The sequence below is a fragment of the Salvelinus sp. IW2-2015 genome, linkage group LG11, assembly GCF_002910315.2.
Source record: "Salvelinus sp. IW2-2015 linkage group LG11, ASM291031v2, whole genome shotgun sequence".
Lineage (NCBI taxonomy): Eukaryota > Metazoa > Chordata > Actinopteri > Salmoniformes > Salmonidae > Salvelinus > Salvelinus sp. IW2-2015.
In genome coordinates, this window is record NC_036851.1 from 18,628,740 (window position 1) to 18,650,354 (window position 21,615).

General features: G+C 44.0%; 1 protein-coding gene across 1 annotated transcript in view; it reads left to right on the forward strand.

The window, feature by feature from the left end:
* Nucleotides 1–7,228: 7,228 nt before the first annotated feature.
* LOC111969942 (membrane-associated guanylate kinase, WW and PDZ domain-containing protein 1-like) overlaps nucleotides 7,229–21,615 on the forward strand; it is a 193,091-nt gene continuing 178,704 nt past the window's right edge. Inside the window, 1 exon segment of the mRNA XM_023996341.2 lies at nucleotides 7,229–8,057. Within this exon segment, the coding sequence (XP_023852109.1) occupies nucleotides 7,760–8,057 (298 nt within the window). The 5' untranslated portion in view covers nucleotides 7,229–7,759.

Below are 21,615 nucleotides of genomic sequence, written 5' to 3' on the forward strand. Positions count from 1 at the left end.
AAACTGTTACAGACCTATAATCCATTCCTTGCCCTGCCTATCTACGGTCTTCGAAAGCCAAGTCCAACAACAGATGCACTGCATCTCGAATCCAGCGGACCTTCTCCGTGTGCGATCGGTTTCCGAGCCGGTCCAGGGTGCACCTCAGCCAGCTCAAGGTACTAAACGACATCATAACCGCCATCGTAAAAGACTCATACTGTGCAGCCGTCTTCACTCGACCTGGCCCAAGGCTTTCGACTCTGTCAATCACCATATTCTTATCGGCAGACTGCCAGTAGCCTCGGTTTTTCTTAATGACTGCCTTGCCTGGTTCACACACTACTTTTCAGACAGAGTTCAGGTGTAAATCGGAGGGCATGTTGCGCCGGTCCTCTGGCAGTCTTCTATGGGGGTACACAGGGTTCAATTCTCGGGCCGACTTCTTCTTTCTATACATCAATGATGTTGCTCTTGGCTGCGGCGATTCCTAGATCCACCTCTACGCAAGCGACACCATTCTAATACTTCCGGCCCTTCCTTGGACACTGTGCTATCTAACCTCCAAACGAGCTATGCAATCCATACAACACTCCTTCCGTGCCTCCAACTGCTCTTAAACGCTAGTAAAACAAATGCATGCTTTTCAACCGTTCGCTGCCTGCCCCGCACGCCGACTAGCATCACCACCTGGACGTTCCGACCTAGAATATGTGGACATTATAAGTACCTAGTGGTCTGGCTAGACTGCAAACTTTCCTTCCAGACTCATACAAACATCTCCAATCCAAAATCAAATCAAGAATCGGCTTTCTATTCCGCAACAAAGCTCCTTCACTCACGCCGCCAAACTTACCCTAGTTAAAACTGACTATCCTACCGATCCTCGACTTCGCGAGCTGTCATCTACAAAATAGCTTCCAACACTCTACTCAGCAAACTGGATGCAGTTATCACAGTGCCATTCGTTTTGTTACTAAAGCACCTTATACGACCCACCACTGCGACCTGTATGCCCTAGTCGGCTGCCCTCGCCTACATGTTCGTCGTCAGACCCACTGGCTCCAGGTCATCTACAAGGCTATGCTAGGTAAAGTGCCGCCTTATCTCAGTTCACTGGTCACGATGGCTACACCCACCCGCAGCACGCGCTCCAGCAGGTGTATCTCACTGATCATCCCTAAAGCATAAACTCATTTGGACGCCTTTCCTTCACGTTCTCTGCTCCTGCGACTGGAACGAATTGCAAAATCTGAAGTTGGAGACTTTATCCCCTCAACAACTTTAAAAATCTGTCTATCCGAGCAGCTAACCATCGCTGCAGCTGTACATAGCCATCTGTAAACTACCCACCAATTTACTACCTCACCCCCCATACTGCTTTTATTTATTTACTTTTCTGCTCTTTTGCACACCAGTATCTCTTCTTGCACATATCATCTGATTATTTATCACTCCAGTGTTATCTGCTAATTGTTTTGTGTTTTAAAATTTTAAATTTTTTTTCGATTTATTGCCTACCTCATGCCTTTTGCACACATTGTATATAGATTCTCTTTTTTTCTACCATGTTATTGACTTGTTTATTGTTTACTCCATGTGTAACTCTGTGTTGTCTGTTCACACTGCTATGCTTTATCTTGGCCAGGTCGCAGTTGCAAATGAGAACTTGTTCTCAACTAGCCTACCTGGTTAAATAAAGGTGAAATAAAAAATAAAAATAATAATAAAAATAAAAAGGGTGTGGACTAAGAGAGAGATGATGAGGAGGAACAATGCACCTACACTACACCCAGATAGAGCCCTACAGTATGCTGTTGATGGCTCACTAAAACACTTCCCGCAATGACAGTTGTCCCCACTGGGCACTTTACAGATGACCGGTGGTCATGATTTCCTTGACTGAGTATGATGTCTTAATGACGGATGGGTCTGTTGCTGTCTACAGTGAATATGTAAATTGCTATTGGGTTGTTCCACGAAATGAGTGCCTTTTGCATCCCTTTGATATTTTAAGTAGAAATTGTATACCAATATTGAATTTTAAGTGCCCTCCAATATAGACCACATGGATAATTCAATAAATACATTTTTTATATGAATAAAGGCTTGCTAAAGTGCCAGAATTCAGCATTTTGACATGAGTAGCTGTTTCTACCCTTTATGGCAATTTCCTGCTGTTTTGTGGTGGAAAACTGTGTGGGTCGAGCTGCTACTGCCTTATCTATCCTGTTGCCTAGTCACTTTACCATGAAATCTCCATAGATTAACATTGGCAGTAAAAGGGCCTTTCTGAAGAGCTCAGTGACTTTCAACGTGGCACCGTCATAAGATGCCACCTTTCCAACAAGTCAGTTCGTCAAATTTCTGCCCTGCTAGAGCTACCCCAGTCAACTGTAAGTGCTGTCAACTGTAAGTGCTGTGAAGTGGAAATGTCTATGAGCAACAACGGCTCAGCCGTGAAGTGGTAGGCCACACCAGCTCACAGAACGGGACCGCCGAGTGCTGAAGTGCGTAATGCTTAAAAATCATCTGTCCTCGGTTGCAACACTCACTACCGAGATCCAAACTGCCTCTGGAAGCAACGTCAGCACAAGAACTGTTAGTCGGGAGCTTCATGAAATGGGTTTCCATGGCCGAGCAGTCGCACACAAGCCTAAGATCACCATGCACAATGCCAAGCGTCGGCTGGAGTGGTGTAAAGCTTTACACCACCATTGGACTTTGGAACAGTGGAAACGCGTTCTCTGGAGTGACGAATCACGCTTCACCATCTGGCAGTCCAATGGACGAATCTGGGTTTGGCAGATGCGAGGAGAACGCTACCTGCCCAAATGCATAGCGCCAACTGTAAAGTTTGTTGGAAGAGGAATAATGGTCTGGGACTGTTTTCCATGGTTCAGGCTAGGCCCAGTGAAGGGAAATCTTAATGCTATAGCATACAATGGCATTCTATACAATTCTGTGCTTCCAACTCTGTGGCAACAGTTTGGAGAAGGCCCTTTCCTTTTTCAGCATGACAATGCCCCCGTGCACAAAGCGAGGTCCATACAGAAATGGTTTGTTCGAGATCGAACTTGACTGGCTTGCATAGAGCTCTGACTTCAACCCCATCGAACACCTTTGGGATGAATTGGAACGCCGACTGCGAGCCAGGCCTAATCTCCCAAAATCAGTGTCCGACTTCACTAATGCTCTTGTGGCTGAATGGAAGCAAGTTCCAGGAGCAATGTTCCAACATTTAGTGGAAAGGTTTCCCAGAATAGTAAAGGCTGTTATAGTAGCAAAGGGGGGGGATCAACTTCATATTAATGCCCATGATTTTGGAATGAGATGTTCGACAAGCAGGTGTCCACATACTTTAGGTCAGGTAGAGTATCATTGCTTATTGCAGTATATCATTAGGAGTCAAAGTATATTACCTAAACATTATTCATAGTCAGGAAAAAACATTACTATCTTAGACAAAATGGCAGACATATTGCTGAGAGAGAGAGAGACAAGGATTTCACTGGAAGGCTGAGGCACTGCTCAGGAATAGGCCTGGAAAAAGCTGATCTGTTTAATGTTGCGAGTGAGACATCATTGCCGGCTTGACAGTTAGTAATGAACTTGTTGAGGTTTATACATTTCAAAAACTTAATGTATAGTTATATCTGCCATCTTACATGTAAAGTTAGTAAAGTTAAGATGGCAGATGCAGGGCGGCGTCAGATTCTGATTAAGTTCTCATGCTCAAAACAGTGCTTCAAGTGATCAATTTTCAACATTTCCCAGAAAATAAAAGTGATGGATATAGAGGAGGAAATAAAACTTGGGAGTATGGCCCAACTGTCTGTTTAATTTGAGTGACACAGTGTGACAGGAAGCAGGCACTGGCTCTGCCTGACCCCTACTGGAGGTCACAGTACATCTGACTGGCAGTGCCACACCAGCTAGGCCTACAAACAGTATAGTATGTCACATCAAATCTACTCTTAAGGGACAAGCAAACTGCACCGATTTTCTGTCTGCCCTTCATCTAGCCACCCACCGGTGGTGTTTGACTGGAGACTGAATTGCCACATTCTCTGATGTTTCTGCATGGTGAATCGGTATGCCATCGGTAAAGAGCGATTTCTACTCTGAACCAATCAGAGAGCATGAGTGGGGAGCCAAAAGGCAACCAACAAGTAGAAAAAAATAGGTAACTTTTACCGGTGACATTGTCCACCCTTTTGCAGCTTGCTAAATGAGCCAGTCACGCTTCATATGCAATGTATAGGATCATGGTAGCTAGCTAAGTGTACAGACACTATCCTCAAAACATTAAATTATTCCTCAAAGCAAGCTTGACACCAAGCTCAGAACCCTGGGTTTGGACACCACCCTCTGCAACTGGATCCTGGACTTCCTGACGGGCAGAACACAGGCTGTGAGGATTGGCAACAACACCTCCTCCACACTGACTGCTAACACAGCGGCCCCCCTGGGGTGTGTCCTCAGCCCTCTGCTCTACTCCCTGTTCACCCACGACAGTGTGCCTTTGCACGACACCAACTACATCATCAAGTTGATTACACCACAGTTGTAGGCCTGATAACCAACAATGACGAGTCAGCCTATAGGGAGGAGGTAAGTGAAGTGGCATTGTGGTGCCAGGACAAAAACCTCTCCCTCAACGTCAGAAAAACAAAGGAGTTGATCGTTGACTTCAGGAAGCAGAGGAGGGAGCATGCCCTGATCCACATCAACAGGACTACGATAAAGAGAGTCAGCAGTTTTAAGTTCCTCGGGGACCACATCACTGAGGACTTGACATGTACCAACAACACTACCACTCTTGTCAAGAGGGAGCAACAGCATCTCTACTTCCTAAGGCAGCGGAAAAAATTATGCATGCCACCCGGGTCATCTCCAAATACTACCGCTGCACCATCGAGAGCGTCCTGACCGGTTGCATCACGGCCTGGTACGGGAATTACTCTGTCTAAGTCCGCAAATCCCTCCAGCAGGTGGTGAAGATGGCCCAGTACATCACTGGGACCGTGCTCCCACCCATTCAGGACATCTACTCGAAACGGTGCCTGAGGAAGGCCCGCAGCATCATCAACGACTTCACACACCCCAGCACCAGGTGTTAACTCCCTTACCGTCGGGCAGACAGTATCGGATCATGAGATCTGATACCAACAGGCTCAGAGACAGTTTCTATCTACAACCCATCAGACTGCTGAACATTTGAACTGGACTGAGTACCCGCTCTGATTCTCCACACCTTAGCACACATGCATTTCACTCACTCACGCACGCACGCACGCACGCAGCACTGCACGCACCGCACGCACGCACGCACGCACGCACGCACGCACGCACGCACGCACGCACAGCACACACACACACACACACACACACACACACACACACACACACACACACACACACACACACACACACACACACACATTCATACACACATCACAACTGCTGCTACCAGACTCTTATTAAGTTTGCTAAATACTGCACAATTTCAACACTTGTCCCACAATCCTCCTTTCCCCAAACAAGTGTAAATATTTTACTATAAATTGTGCCTTCTTGTATTATACTTATGCTAAAATGTTATTATACTACTGAGACATTTATTTAATGTTCATATTCTTTTATTTTATTATTTCCTCTCCTCCTGTCCTCTCCCTAATGACCATGGCGAGGTGATAACAACATCACTTACAGCATATGATGAGACTATCATCTATCTAGATCAGAGGTCACTGAGGAGAGGCATTGAGGATGACCACATTACAGTCATGTAATGGGTCACTTATTATTGCCATCTGCTTACCTCTATATGATCATCACTCTGAAAGTAGGTATCAAAGCAATAGGAAGTGAAACATAGCTGATGTATTGGTAGGCTGTACAGCATCAGTGATGCTGCATCGAACATCATCCGGTTGACGTAACGCTATTTAATACATGGCCCTGGGCTTAATAAAACTGTTCCTGCGTCTGATTGGTTGATCTGAGAAGAAGTTACAAGGTTTTGGGCTTAAAACACTCATTCTGTTTCCCAGTCCCATCCAGGCCAATGGTTTGCCTCCTATGGGACAAAGAATACTTTGAATGTTATTTTTAGGTTTGGAAAAGCTCATCTGCTTTTCCCTAGGTGAGAGGCAGCCCATCTGACCCATCAAACAGCATGCTCCCTTTCTCTCTCTCTCTCTCTCTCTTCTCTCTCTCTCTCTCTCTCTCTCTCTTCTCTCTCTCTCTCTCTCAATTCAATTCAATTCAAGGGGCTTTATTGGCATGGGAAACATGTGTTAACATTGCCAAAGCAAGTGAGGTAGATAATATACAAAAGTGAAATAAACAATAAAAATTAACAGTAAACATTACACATACAGAAGTTTCAAAACAATAAAGACATTACAAATGTCATATTATATATATACAGTGTTGTAACAATGTCTCTCTCTCTCTCTCTCTCTCTCTCTCTCTCTCTCTCTCTCTTATGATGAGAGGGGGGAAGAGGGATGTGAGTGATGATTATGATGATGTTGTGGTGGTGATGAAACAACTGATGACGTTGACAGTTATCACAATTATGTTAAATATAGGCTATTGTAACATATTGTTGAAGGTCCTATAATTGAGAGAGTACTATGTGTTTTAAACATCTGTGTGTGTTCGACTCACATGAAGGACTACACATACCAGAGCTCCATATTATCAGGGCACAGAGGGGAGTGCCTGTCTGTCTAGTGGTTTGAGGGGAAGTTCCAGTGAGAATGAAGAATGTGCTACAGAAAGTACCCAAACTATTAGAATCCAAAGAGAATAATACATATATTTCACCTGGCTAAGTGGCAAGCTTTAATCTGATCTGCATTCCATTGAAAACCAGTAAAAGACAATTAAAAACCGGGCCCAGAGTGGAGGTGTAGCCTAATGATTTAAAGGTGTAGAGACTAAAGAAAGATTGACTGAATGATAAATATAATATTTATTACAACATTTGCTTCATGCTTCGATTTAGATATGGCAGCTTATTCCCTCCTCATTGGTATCAATTTGTTGAATTGCAATTAAACCTCCTAAGAATATGATTTTTAAACAATAGTCCTGGTCAAAGTCAATATTATCCGTGCTTTAATTTACTGTGTTTTTAAATACCATGTTAGTAGTTGCTACGGAGCACTAGGACCCTGTAATAGGTGTAGCAGGATATCCCTCTGGACTCCGTAGGGAAACCGGACGCATGCGCTCATTTTACTAGCAGCACCTCTCGATCGCTACAGCACGCGGAGTGGGATAAAATGTAACAAAACGTTGTACCTGCTTAAAGGAGCCGTGGTCTGTGTGGTACCACCAACCAACTCACCGCGTATTCAAAGAAAACCTCCATTGCTTGGATCTTGAACGGAAAATATTCAAAGTGGTTTTTATAAACACGGAGCTGAGAAACGATTTTAACAAGTGGATACAGTAGGTTAGTGGTACTTTGGCAGACGCCGAAGATATATATAAAAGAGATTACTCGGCAAGGAAAATGAGAAAAACAATACCTGCAAATTAGGACCAGCTGCTCATGACTTCTACAGAAGTGGTCCATTGGACAAGAATGGCTTGATTTTTTGTTGTTGTTGCGTGAATGACATTTTGACAGCAGCCCTCATGCTTCACGGAAAGAAAAAGAAAGTTTGCTGCGTCTGATTTTGATATTATATTCTGAGACACGTTGTGTTGTCTATATTGCTATTAGTCGGCGAGACCACCTGTTTGGTGTCGGATATTCATCATGTCCAAAGTGATCCAAAAGAAGAATCACTGGACCACTAAAGTTAACGAGTGCGCGGTCCTCAAAGACGCTCGCGGTGACTTAAATGTGCAATTGCTCGGTGGTGCGGAGAACGGAGAGTTCGCCTACATCGGACAAGTTAACGATGGTATCGTGGTTTACAAGAATGGAAAATTAACAGAGGGGGCGTTGATATTGGAAGTAGAGAACCTCTCGATCTCTGGGTTGCCCCTGTATGATGTACAGACAGTGATAAATAATTGCAATGGTCCCATCAGATTGAAAACGGTCAGACAAGGTAAGAGATGACACTGAAGCAGCAGCAGAGCGTCCCAGAGCGCCTCATTCGTCCACACTGAGTGATGTATGAAAGTGGACAAGGCACTAAAATGTTATGTAATAAATATGTACTAAATCATTTCCCACTTTTCAGAATCACATTCAAGGTTTTAGTTCCGTCAGATATATACATACTCATACATTGTGAGGGATTTATGTATGTTGAATTGCCCTTTTCCCCTTAAAACAACACCCACATGCCTTGCATTTCAGCAGTTAAATTACCTATGTTTGGAGCGTACCATACCGACGCTGTAGTTGATATCTTGGCTGTCACCTACCCATTAGGCCTAAGGCACGTATTGATAGTTGACTACATCCCAACATCTGCTCATACCATAGCAGGAAGATGACAACATTAACAAAAGCATACAAACAGCAGCTCTGGCCAGTGTGAACTGTTCATGGTCAACTTGACTCATCCTGGCCTTGTAGTTTGACAATAAGCCAATGTGACACAAACCCAGTGTGTCTGGCAGGCTTGTATGAATGCTCAGAGCTATGATGTAGTGTCTGTGCCACTCTGGGATCGGACTGATTTTAAAACGTTTCTTTGTGGTTGAAAATCACAAAAATATGTTTTTCCACTTCTATTTGTTTATAAACGCTGAGCACATAGGCCTACTTGATTGGCCCAAATCAAGAGCCACTTGATGGGCAACCTGTGGACTACCTACATTCTTGTCAGTTTCATACAACAAATTCCCAACTCAACACACAGTCCACGCCGCATGGTTCTAGTTATGGTTGATGAATCCCCTCTGTCTAGGCTAATAGGAAGAATGTGGCCATCCTGCCCATGTTCATAATGACTTGAGACAATATCAGGAAGCTGGCCAATCAGCTCCCACTCCAGTCCCAGTGCTCCACCAGGCTCATTTCCAGATCCTGTTTGGAGGGATGGAGGAGGGGATGCCATGGCGATACAGTCACATGACCATATGCCATTTCAGGTTTTAAAAATGTATGCTGTCTAGGAAATGTTCTCCCTAATCAGGCTTAATTGAGAAAATATGTTTGGCAACAAGGGCCATCTGTATCCTATGTTCAGTTTAAATGTCCTAATTCAGCTCAAATTAATTTTTATTTTATTTAACCTTTATTTAACTAGGCAAGTCAGTTAAGAACAAATTCATATTTACAATGACGGCCTACCGGGGAACAGTGGGCTAACTGCCTTGTTCAGGGGCAGAACGACAGATTTGTACCTTGTCAGCTCGAGGATTCGATCTAGAAACCTTTCGTTTACTGGCCCAACGCTCTAACCACTAGGCTACCTGCCGTGTCTGTCATTTTCATAGTTTGATGAATGCGAAGGCAAAAGGCGGTGCTGATTAGGTTATTGTCCATCAGGTGGTGAACTTTTCTGCATCCTCACTCAAGTTCAGAGTACAGGCTGGGCATAGCATGTTTTAGGTGCTGATTGTGGCTTTTTAACGGCCAACAGTTTGTGTTGTTTTGTAAGGGGATTGATTACAGTACACACAGTACTGAGCTGCCACCGGGTGCCACATGCCATTATGTGGCCATGCTGCTGTATTGACACAGTCGGTAGCTCTGGGAGAGTCATTAACTGGATTATGTAATACGTGCGTAGTTTCGACATGCATTCCCACACTCCCTGCTTTGTTGAAAGGACTCCTGCTGTATATCATAAAGAGAGAGACATGTTTTTGATTGACATTTCCTATTTAATACATTTTGTCTCAGTCTGTTGGGTATCTAGTCTGAACACTAAACTGTTTTTGAGGGAACTTGGTTGCAGATTATTGTCATGTCTGAAATTATGATAAAAAAATAATCTATACGCCTGGCTCTACCCTGGTCTAAATTTCCTCTACCCTGCCACACACACACACACACACACACACACACACACACACACACACACACACACACACACACAGGCTTTAACATGGAAGCGGATTAGTGTACCTCAAGGCTCCCATAGTTAATGGACCCATGTGTTATTTAGCAAGTCCTTGTGTGTGTTTGCTGAGGGATCAGTGTATGGCGCTCCATGGGGTTGGGCCCATCAGACCAGGCAGCATGAAACACAGCATCAAGGTCAGGGGTCAGTGAGGAGGTATTTAGTGTCTGGATCACATCAGAGCACAGCATAACTCCATGTGATGCTGTTAATATACTACACTGGGCTGACTGAGTCAGTTATTCAGCCAGGGATCAGTCCGAAGGAAAGGCAGAGACACATTCAGTTAATTTACAGTGGTATTCAAGTTTTAAGTTTCACCAACGTGATGTGTGGCTAGCCTGAAACGTTGCAGGCTCAGCAGATTTACTATCTGTTGTAAATCCAAAAGGAAGAAGTTAAACTTTTTAAAATTGTGGTGCGAGTATAGCTAGCTGGTCCTGTGGCTCAGATTTATGGTAGTGTGGGTGGTAGGTCGAGAATCTCTTTCAGTGGGTGTGTATTCATGGATGCCAAGGGAAGCCAGGCTTCCCAAAAAAATTTACCAAGAAAAAATCTATAATAATTATAATATCTCTGTTTCATAATTTACCTTTAATTCGCAAGAGGCTGAATACAAAATATATACAAAAGTATGTGGACACCCCTTCATACCTTCATATTAATGGATTTCGCTATTTCAGCCACACCTGTTGCAGACAGGTGTATAAAACTGCACACACAACCCATGCAATCTCCATAGACAATCATCGGCAGTAGAATGGTCTTATTGAAGAGCTCAGTGACTTCCAACGTGGCACCGTCATAGGATGGCACCTTTCCAACAAGTCAGTTCGTCAAATCTCTGTCCTGCTTGAGCTGCTCCGGTCAACTGTAAGTGCTGTAATTGTAAAGTGAAAACATCTAGGAGCAACAACAGCTCAGCCGTGAAGTGGTAGGCCACACAATCTCACAGAACGGGACCGCAGAGTGCTAATGCGTAAAAATWGTCTGTCCTCGGTTGCAYCACTCACTACCGAGTTCCAAACTGCCTCTGGAAGCAATGCCAGCACAATAACTGTTTGTCTGGAGCTTCATGAAATGGGTTTCCTTGGCCCAGCAGCCGCACACAAGCCTAAGATCACCATGCTCAATGCCAAGCATCGGCTGGAGTGTTGTAAATCTTGCCGCCATTGGAAACACGTTCTCTGGAGTGATGAGTCTGGGTTTGGCGAATGCCAGGAGAAAGCTACCTGTATAGTGCCAACTGTAACATTTGGTGAAAGAGGAATAATGGTCTGGGGCTGTTTTTTATGGTTTGGGCTAGGCCGCTTAGTTCCAGTGAAGGGAAATCTTAAAGCTACAGCATACAATGACATTCTAGATGATTATGTGCTTCCAACTTTGTGGAAACAGTCTGGGGAAGGCCCTTTCCTCTTTCAGCATGACAATGCCCCTGTGGCCTATTTTTATTTAACTAGGCACAAAGCGAGGTCCATACAGAAATGGTTTGTCGAGATTGGTGTGGAAGAACTTGACTGGCCTGCACAGAGCCCTGACCCCGACCCCATTGAACACCTTTGGGATTAATTGGAACGCCGACTGCGGGCCAGGCCTAATCGCCCAACATCAGTGCCTGACCTCACTAATACTCTTGTGGCTGAATGGAAGCAAGTCCCACAGCAATGTTCCAACATCTAGTGGAAAGCCTTCCCAGAAGAGTGGAGGCTGTTAAAGCAGCAAAGGGGGGACCAACTCTATACTAATGGCCATGATTTTGGATTGAGATGTTCGGCAAGCAGGTGACCACATATTTTTGGTCATGTAGTGTATCTCACCGGAGAAAGCATCTGAGTGAGGGGAACCGTGCCCCTCTGTCTCTGTATGTGTAACCCATCTATCTGATGCTGTCTGGTCAAAAAGAGTATGATTGTTGTTGTTGCCGCCCGTAGCATTGAATGCAAGGGAAGCCAGCGGGCATTTGGCTTCCCTTTAAAAAAAAATAAAAAATCAGCATAAGCAATGTGTGCATTTTCCCACCAGAGATGTTTCCATCAAATTGACTTGTTGCAGATAAAAAGCTGTGCGTGATGACGTAGTGCACATAAAAACACATTCATCTTATGTAATGGATTAAAAAATAAAAGTTTAATGGGTTTCCATCACATTTTTAACTCTACTGGTGGTTTCCTAACAAAACATTTTGTGTTTTATATAGCGAGTGTGCCCACTCTGGTATTGACACATGCACTCTAGCCAACTCTATCTGTGCGCTGTTGGCTAGAGCACACGTATAGCCGATTGGCCCTTTCCTAAATTACTCATGGATGGAGATGGGGATTTGGACTTGTGGTTTTACTTAATTCTCCATACTGGCCAATGATTATAACGGCGATTCTGATCCAACCAGAAATTAATACATTGTGCCCCTGGCCTGAGAGGATGGAAGTTCAATATGTAGAAGGCTAATGTTAACTAGCTGGCTCATGGTTGCCCATGAAAGGAAGTTAGGCTAGCAAGCATTTTAGCCAGGTAGCCTAGGACACAGACAATCACAACCATGGACAGCTACATCATATTTAGCTTACGTTGATTGGACTATATTGTTTTTGTTATCTTTTAGTTGTCACTGTATTAGACTAAGCAGAGGTGATTTGATTATGTGGAATAGTGGAGGCAGCTCCTGTTTTCTTTGCGACTTGCGGTAACTCTCCGGTGTTCTAAATCAATTGTTTAGTGGTCCGAAAATGTTGGAAACTAACTTGCTTGACCATGCTGTAGGTCATGTCACTGTTTGTTACATGCAATATGCTTTGTGGACTTCACCAGACAGAGGTTGCTCTCCAGTTTTGTGATGAAACAAAGGTGTGGTTGAATATATTCTGCCACTGTGATATCTTATTGTCTCTGCCTTAGGCCTATATATCACGGTGTCAAGGCATATGAACTAACAGGTTATAGAGCAAACAAAGCAATTATCCAAAACATAGTTGTAATATGGATGTTTTTACTGGCTTGGCTGCACCAGTGATAAAATTAAAAATAAACATTTAATATATCTATTTTTTTACCTACGCGTTGCTACTGTTCTCCTTCTGTCTTTGCATGTGGAAGCATTTATTTCCGTTTCCTCTGTGTGAACCCCCACAGCCCCCCATCTTTGTATTCTCTGACACAGTCGACCAGCTCAATTTCCCCTACACAATGTGTTCAGACACAATCTCTGGGTTTAATTTACCTGTGTTAGTTACAAAGGAAGTGCTCCAGCTGCTTCAGCTGTGCTCCAGGCTCTTTCTGCCTGCCTGTCTGGATGGAAGGTGTTGTCCCCTTCAGATCCATTCTAATTGTGAACCCATGATGTTTAGAACTCCTGTCAACAGCCTGTTCGTCATCATGGTCATTCCTCAAGGAGGATACAGTCGGTGACATTCTTTAATTTCTCCAATTCCCCCCCCCCCCCCCCTCTTGATTTCCTGTCAGACGATGAAGTCGCACACGTCCTGTTGAGTGGCTGAGATTTAGATTTAGAGCTTCTAGATATTTCTCCCAGTTCTCAGTCTTCACTTCCCATCTCTTTAACACATCCCAAGCAGTGGATCATTTGACAAATCTACTCATAAGGCCTCTGCTTATTTCCACATTGTCAATGTGGCTGTCATATTAGCATAATCCCATATCTGGAAGGTGTTTCTCAGGCACAGTCGTGTGCAGTACCACAGTGTATATGGCGTCTAATAGCTGAGGGGTTTGGGAATGAGCTTACTGGGAAGCCTTTGACTGCTATGGTAAGTTTGATTTAAATCCGTCCCATTGCAGGGACATCAGAAGGGAATTGCATTCCCCAGTCATTCTGCAATCCCACACAGTGTTAGAAGGTTCAGTTGACCATTATACAAAGTTGTGTTCTTCACATCCAACGCATGCAGGAATCTGATCATCATTGCATTTGATTTGATTTAGATGTGATCAGCCTGGAGCTGAGCGGGGCAGAGGGTGACGCATGCTGACGTGCCAAAGCCCTCTGTCAGTTTTGCTGTTGTTTACGCAAATTAGACGCAGTATTGCTCCAACGGGCATACTGCTACCAGGAAGTCAATTTATATGAGCAGAAGTAGATGTTAATAGTTTTGGTGGCATAGAAGTCAAGAATCTTCCATGTTCAAATTAAATACTAATAATCAGGAGCCCATACACATACCTTATCTCGGCTATTACCATAAAATATGAAAACAGCTTTGGAATCTAAAATATTAATTTGCTTTGATTATTTTTACTTGCATTTAGTCAGTTTATCCTCTATTCTCTGGAGATGCTTTTTTTTCTTTACCTTTTTAATTATGCTTAGACCAGACCAGTGCCCTGGGGTCCGATTACACATCTCATTAGCTTCTGCTGGTGCCCCCCCATATCTCTCTCACACACACACACACACACACACACACACACACACACACACACACACATTTCTTGGGGATTTGAGGACAGGCTGTCCTGATTAAGAGGATTAGATAGACATGGTTGTGTTTTCCACAATAGCCAGCAGACTGCACACACACACACTCTGGGGTCGTGTGTTTCTGTTTGGTCTGGAAGCCCAAGGCATGGCATACACACCAGAGGAATCCCCAGTGCACTGCTCTAGCATGCTGTTCTATTCTTCTTCATCAGCTCAGTCTCCATCTTCTCTTTTGCTCCTCCGTTCTCTCTCTCAATGTTTTATCGTCTCTCTCTTTGTCATCTGAGTGTGTGAATTGTGGAGCCTCTCGATGATGGGGTTGGTCTCAGATGTCTGTGAACTAACTTGGGCAGACTTGGCAGAACCCTTGTCCCCATGTTAACTCTTGAAAAGAATCCGAACTATAAGGACCTTCATGGGAGTTATGATTAGTGTGTGTCACATGGCATTTTAGTAAGTACCATTTTCAGTAGTGACACTTGGTGGGTCGACGAAAGAAACACATTTGGATAACGAGAACCAGATTGGATGCAAATGTGTGTGTTTTACACAGGACTATGATTTACATCTACCATCTGTGTTTCTGGTGTCTGTTCAGGATATGTTTTGATGATTCATGTTTATAAAAATCCTGCATTAGCATGCTCTGAGCACATTTGACATTTAATCACCACCCAAATGTCATTAATTGTTATTCATTTAGACCCTCATTAGTCACTATGAATTACCTAGAGAAACATGAATGTGTGTGTGTGTGGGGGGGGGGGGGACTTCAGGAGTTTACTCCAAATCTCTCATCTGGAAATGTCAGCTGCTGCGATTGACCAGCATTTGGTTTCCTTGATGGAGAAAGCATGTGGCTGTTAGCTGGAAACTGCTGTTATCTAATGCTCCAAAATGGTGGTGATTAACAACAGGGTGTCATGTACTGCTATGTCATCATCTGTACAGGTGGGCTAAATCTATATGCTCATCAATATGTGGTGGTAGTATAGTGCCAAATGCCATAACCATGGTGATATACAGTGCATGGCAGTATGTTTCTCTCTAGCAGACCTTTAAACATGTCCTGTCCTGGTCCCTTCATCCACACCTAGGACTTGCTGGGCACAGAGATTACAACCAGACTCAGCACGTTATCAACACCTTCATAATGACTCCTAGTTCAGACTACACACACTGGTGTTGCACTGGTGGACCCCTGTAGACACACGCTGGTCTGCTCTTTCACATCAACATCATACCTTGTAGCTCACTTGCGCAATACTCTGTGTGTGTGTGTGTGTTCATACTGTTCACGGTCCTCCCAACGGCAGCAATCTGCATAGACTTTTTAGAAAGTCCTGTTCTTCTGTCCTTCCTAGCATGGCCAGATAGTTAGCAGCAGCTCTGTAGTGCTGTGATCTGATTGGCAGTGATGGTGGACGTCTGTTTCCGTGACGACTCCCAATGGGAGCGGAGCAGTGGAGGAGCGGCGCAGATGCCACGGGTCAGGGCCGGAGGCGTCCCCAATGTGCTGTTCACTCTGTCCCCATCGATCAATCGCTCCTCTCCCTCAGCCAGGCACGCCAGGAAAACAGTCCCCCTCAAATTTGCTCCCTGTCATGGCGTGGGCGGGCCAGCCAGAACATGCCCCCCACACACAGGCATACACATCTCCTTTTTAACATAGTTGTTGGTGCCATTGGCTATGAATGTTTCCACAGGGTCCTTTGCCCTTTGCCTAAAAACATATTGAATAATGTGAAACGTTGTCTTACTAGGAGACTTTGTTGTTCTACCTAATAGAACAGTGGCCCCCTCCCTCACAGTACAGTACCTCGCCCTACACACACCCCTATGGAAACAATGATGTTATGACTATGTCAAGGAGTTCATTTCCATGCCTTTATTTATGCTTAGATTCTCCCTGACTAACCAGCAGAGAGACTGACAAGCTGAATTTAACAAACTGTTTGAAGCAGATGCTTGTGGCCAATTGCAGGCTATTCTGAACCCTTTAATGTGGAGATTTGTATTTAGCTGTGTTAGTTAAAATGTTAATGCACAGAGCGGTGATCTTTTGGCTCGCTTTGGAATTGCATCATCACTTTAAAAAGTGCCACACAGCCAGCATCAAACTCTGAGGGTTCAGATATATACACACACACACACCACTGCTCTCATTATCTCTATCACTCTGCAGTGGAATGCTTTATGTATGTATTGGAGGACGTAGGGTTGTACTACAATACCAGATTTTCCATGGTAAAAAAAGAACACGAATTTGACTAAACTATATGGTCCTATTAAAAACCTACTTTATGTAAATTGTGGGGTGCTGTAGCTTGCAAAATAAACAAATGTGACTCTAGATGACAACATAATGCTGTTTGTTTCTAACATTAGTGCTGTTTTCCTCCTTCAATCTGCTTTTTTGTTATTGTTTCCTTGCCTTGATACACCTACAGGTCTCTGCTTTCTGTCAGCCACAGGTTTTTACAGGGACTTGCCTATTTTTAATGTTGTCCTTAGGTTTGGTTTTGGTTCTGCTTCTCATGGTGTGGATTAGTGATGAGGCTATTGCTACACTGTGTTTGCTAGCAGTAATTGTGATGGAGAAGGCATAGCAAACTGATTATCCACAGCATTGACTTGTTCGTCTTAAAGGGATACTGCGAGATTCTGGCAATTAAGTTTTTCTACTTAACCAGAGTCGGATGAACTCGGATGAACTTGGATACCATCTGTTTGTCTCTGTGTGCAGCAATGACGAAGTCTACAGGTACGGTAGCATATGCTAACGTTAGGCTTGGGCGGTATCCAGATTGTCTTACCTTCATACCGACCTTGTGCCATTCCGGTTTGTTTGGTAATATCGGCACTGAACACAAGTGGCTCTATTTTCAAACCCCACTGAGCCTTTGTAATTCGAAGGTTGGCAATGCTAACAAGTACATGTAAAATCCCATAGACAATGCTAACTAATGCATTGCGAACATTTTTATAGTCTCTGACCTATTTTCAGGACCGACATCCCAGCTCATGAAGTTATACAAGTAACAAAGAAAATGCTACACAGTTTGCTCACAGCAAGAATCCAGGAGGGGATTCTCTGCTGTTACCGGCAAGTGAAGCTTGATTTTGGAAGAAGCTAAACACTTAGCTAACTAGCTACTAAATTACTAAACCAAATGAGCAACTCCAGAACATTTAGCACATTTTACACAGTTAACTTAATAGTTATAAGATCTAACTGGAAAACATTTAGTTGTGAATTCCATACTGTAACTACACTAGATATATAAAAAAGTGTGTGAACACCCCTTCAAATGGCAAGAATGGCGTCGACAGAGATGATCGCTTCGCTTCAGGTCCTTAGAAAACTATGCAGTTATTAGTTTTTCTCTGTATTATTTCTTACATTGTTAGCCCAGAAAATCTCAAGTGTTATTACATACAGCCGGGAAGAACTATTGGATATAAAAGCGATGTCAACTTACCATCATTACGACCAGGAATACGTCTTTCCCGAAGCGGATCCTTTGTTCGGACCTCCACCCTGGACATGCGATCTTATCTTATGCCTTATGATTAACGACTCATGGTGTAATCACAACAAACTGAAGTCCTTTTGTTCACCCGACCTAGAATTCCTTACAATCAAATGCCGATCGCATTATCTTCCAAGAGAATTCTCTTTGATTATAGTGACAGCTGTGTATACCCCCCCTCCCCCTCCCCCCAAGCAGATCCCTCGTCGGCCCTTCTATATAAACTGGAAGCCATATATCCTGAGGCTGCATTTATTGTAGCTGGGGATTTTAACAAAGCTAACCTAAGAACCATACCTCTTAAATTCGATCAGCATATCAAATGCGCGACAAGAGCTGGTAGCTTTCTGGGTCATTGCTACTCAAACTTCTGCGATGCATACAAAGCCCTCCCCCACCCTGCTTTCGGCAAATCTGTCCGTGACTCCATTTTGTTGCTCCCAGCCTATAGACAGAAACTAAAACGGGAAATGCCCATGCTCAGGTCAATACAACGCTGGTCTGACCATTCGGATTCCACGCTTCAAGATTGCTTCGATCTCGTGGACTGGGATATGTACCGGATAGCCTCAGACAATAGCATTGATGTATACGCTGACTTGGTGAGCGAGTTTATTAGCAAGTGCATCGGAGATGTCGTTCCCTCTGTGACCATTAAAACCTTCCCTAATCAGAAACCGTGGATTGATGGCAGTATTCACACGAACCACCGCTTCTAATCATGGCGAGGCGACCAGAAACACGACCTAATACAAACAGTGCAGCTATTCCCTCTGCAAGGCAAACAAGCAACGCGTCAGTAGAGAGACAAAGTAGAGTCGCAATTCAACAGCTCAAACACGAGACGTATGTGGCAGGGACTACAGTCAATCACAGATTACAAAAAGAAAACCAGCCTGTTGCAGACACCAACGTCTTGCTCCCAGACAAATAAAGCAACTTCTTTGCTCGCTTTGAGGACATTACAGTGCCTCTAACACGGCCCGCTACCAAAGCCTGTGGGCTCTCCTTCTCAATGGCCAATGTGAGTAAAACATTTAAACGTGTTAACCCTCGCAAGGCTGCCGGCCCAGACGGCCTCCCTAGCTGCGTCCTCAGAGCATGCGCAGACCAGCTGGCTGGTGTCTTTACGGACATATTCAACCAATCCCTATCCCAGTCTGTTGTCCCCACATGATTCAAGATGGCCACCATTGTTTCTGTTCCCAAGAAAGTGAAGGTAACTGAACTAAATGACTGTCTGGAGTCCCTTTCACATACGTCTTGTGTCTGAGCTGTTGAATTGCGACCCCCCCCCCCCCCCCCCCCCCCCAGACACTTTATCTCTATTGACGTTTTGCCTGTTTGATTGCCTTACGGAAGGTATAACTGGATTGTTTTGTACTCACCCATATTCCTAGTCACCTTGCCATGGTTAAATTCGGTGGTTCGTGCTTTCAGGTTTGCGCGAATGCTGTTTTAATCATCACAGTGTAAACAACATCCCATATACACTTCCTGATGCACTCAGTCACTGTATCAGTGTATAAGTCAATGTTATTCTCAGAGGCAACCCAAAATATTTCTCAGTCCGTATGGTCAAAACAATCTTGAAGCATGGATTCCGAATGTTCAGAACAGTGTTGATCAGTCCTTACACGAGTATTTCATGTTTGAGTTTCTGCCTATAGGAAGGAGCAGGATGGAGGCATGATCTGATTTGCTGAAGGGAGGGCGGGGCAGGGCCTTGTAGCCTTCCTGTAAGCAAAAGTAGCAATGGTCAAAGTTTTGGAAGAGTGAGCGGCGCAGGCGATGTTGATAAAACTTTGGTCGTGTTTTCCTATGATTTACTTGAATAAAGTCCCCGACTACAATAAATGTGGCCTAAGGATATACGGTTTCCAGTTTGCACAAAGTCCAGTGTAGTTCCTTGAGAGCCTTCGGTGTATCGGCTTGAGGGGGAATATACACGGCTGTGATGATGACCGAAGAGATTTCTCTCGGTCGGTATTTGATTCTGAGGTATTCTAGGTTGGGTGAACAAAAGGACTTGAGTTCCTGTACATTACCTTAATCACACCATGTGTAGTTTAATCATGAAATATACACCTTCATCTTTCTTATTCCCGGAGAGTTCTTTATTCCTGTCTGCGCGGTGTACTGAGAAACCAACTGGCTGTATGGACTGGGACAGTATATCCAGAGAGGACCATAATTCTGTGAAGAGGAGTATGTTACAGTCCCTGATGTCTCTCTGGAAGGAGGTTTTCTCCCTGAGCTCGTCGACATTATTGTCCAGGGACTGAACACTAGCGAGTAATGTACTCTGAAGCAGTGGGTGGTATATCGGAGTCCACTCCGATTTATCTCTTCTCCAGTTTCTGGGATAAGTGGAATTGCCTTGGGGGGTACAAACAAAGGATCTCAGTCAGGAAAGTTGTATTTCTGGTTGCAATGCTGGTTACTGCCTCTCTAATATCCAAAAGTTATTTCAGGCTGTATATAATAATGCAATGGAGGTTCTGAGCTAATAAGGTGAGAAATAACCCCCAAAATGATAAAACTGCAAAGTTGCTTAAGAGCCATGAACAGGGTGACCATGTCTATCGGCGCCATCTTGCAAAGAGTATACATCTCGTTGTTGGAGTCTGTAATTAGACCTCTTAGCCAAGAACATCATCTAACGGTGATATGCAGCATCTGCAAGCCTTTTCATACTGTCCTCTCCATGCCCAGCCCTGAGGCAAATGATTTCCCCACTCAACACACTTACACAAGAGGTGACAGCTCCTATACCTGTGATGTATTGCCCCAATCTGTGTAATACTATATGGAGAATAGGCTCTCTGATATGCTAAATAGTTATTGGTAATAAGAGGGAAGACTAAGTGAATCCAGACGGACGGACGGTACACTCTGTCCTCTAAAACTGGGCTTCTTTAAAATCTCATCAATTAAGGAAGAAATCTAATTTTCCTCCCTGCCTCTTACAGCAGTACTGGCACTGGCAGTCTGTCTGTCTTTTTTTTTTTCACAGGATTTGATTATAATTCTTTCTGATGTGAATGGTCTGATAAGAGGAGACGAGTGGAGCGGGTTTGCCTCGCCTAAACCCCATTTTGCCTCTCCTACTTGTGTACTGACTCGGTGCAGTACTTGTCTACAGTTTCTCTCATTGCCACACTGACTACAGTAATGGTGAAGGAGAACATACAGTATTCTGGGCTGGTTTGATGGAGGCATGTCATGCTCAAGCTCCATTGCTCACATACCATGCATAGAGTTCTCAGATCTCTCCTTGGAGTGTGTTCAAAGTTACCCTGTAGTTCGTCAAGCTACGGTGAACCTGAAACCCCTCTTCTTTTTAGGAAATGTGTCATCTATTAAAAACAGCTGAATAACGTAAATGAGGAAGACAAGGAAAGTCTCTCTCTCTGCTCTTAACTGACCCTCACCTCATTTCCCTTCTTCTTCCCCTTCCTCTCGTTATTGTCTCCTCTCTGTCTCTCGGGCCCTTTCAGGGGTGAGCTCCATTTCCTGTGTCACTTCCTGAACCCTTTGTTTGGCTACCTTTTGTCCATCCTCCACTGCTCTCAGTTTTCAGTTGGTTGACATTTGAATGCTTTGACATTTCAGACGG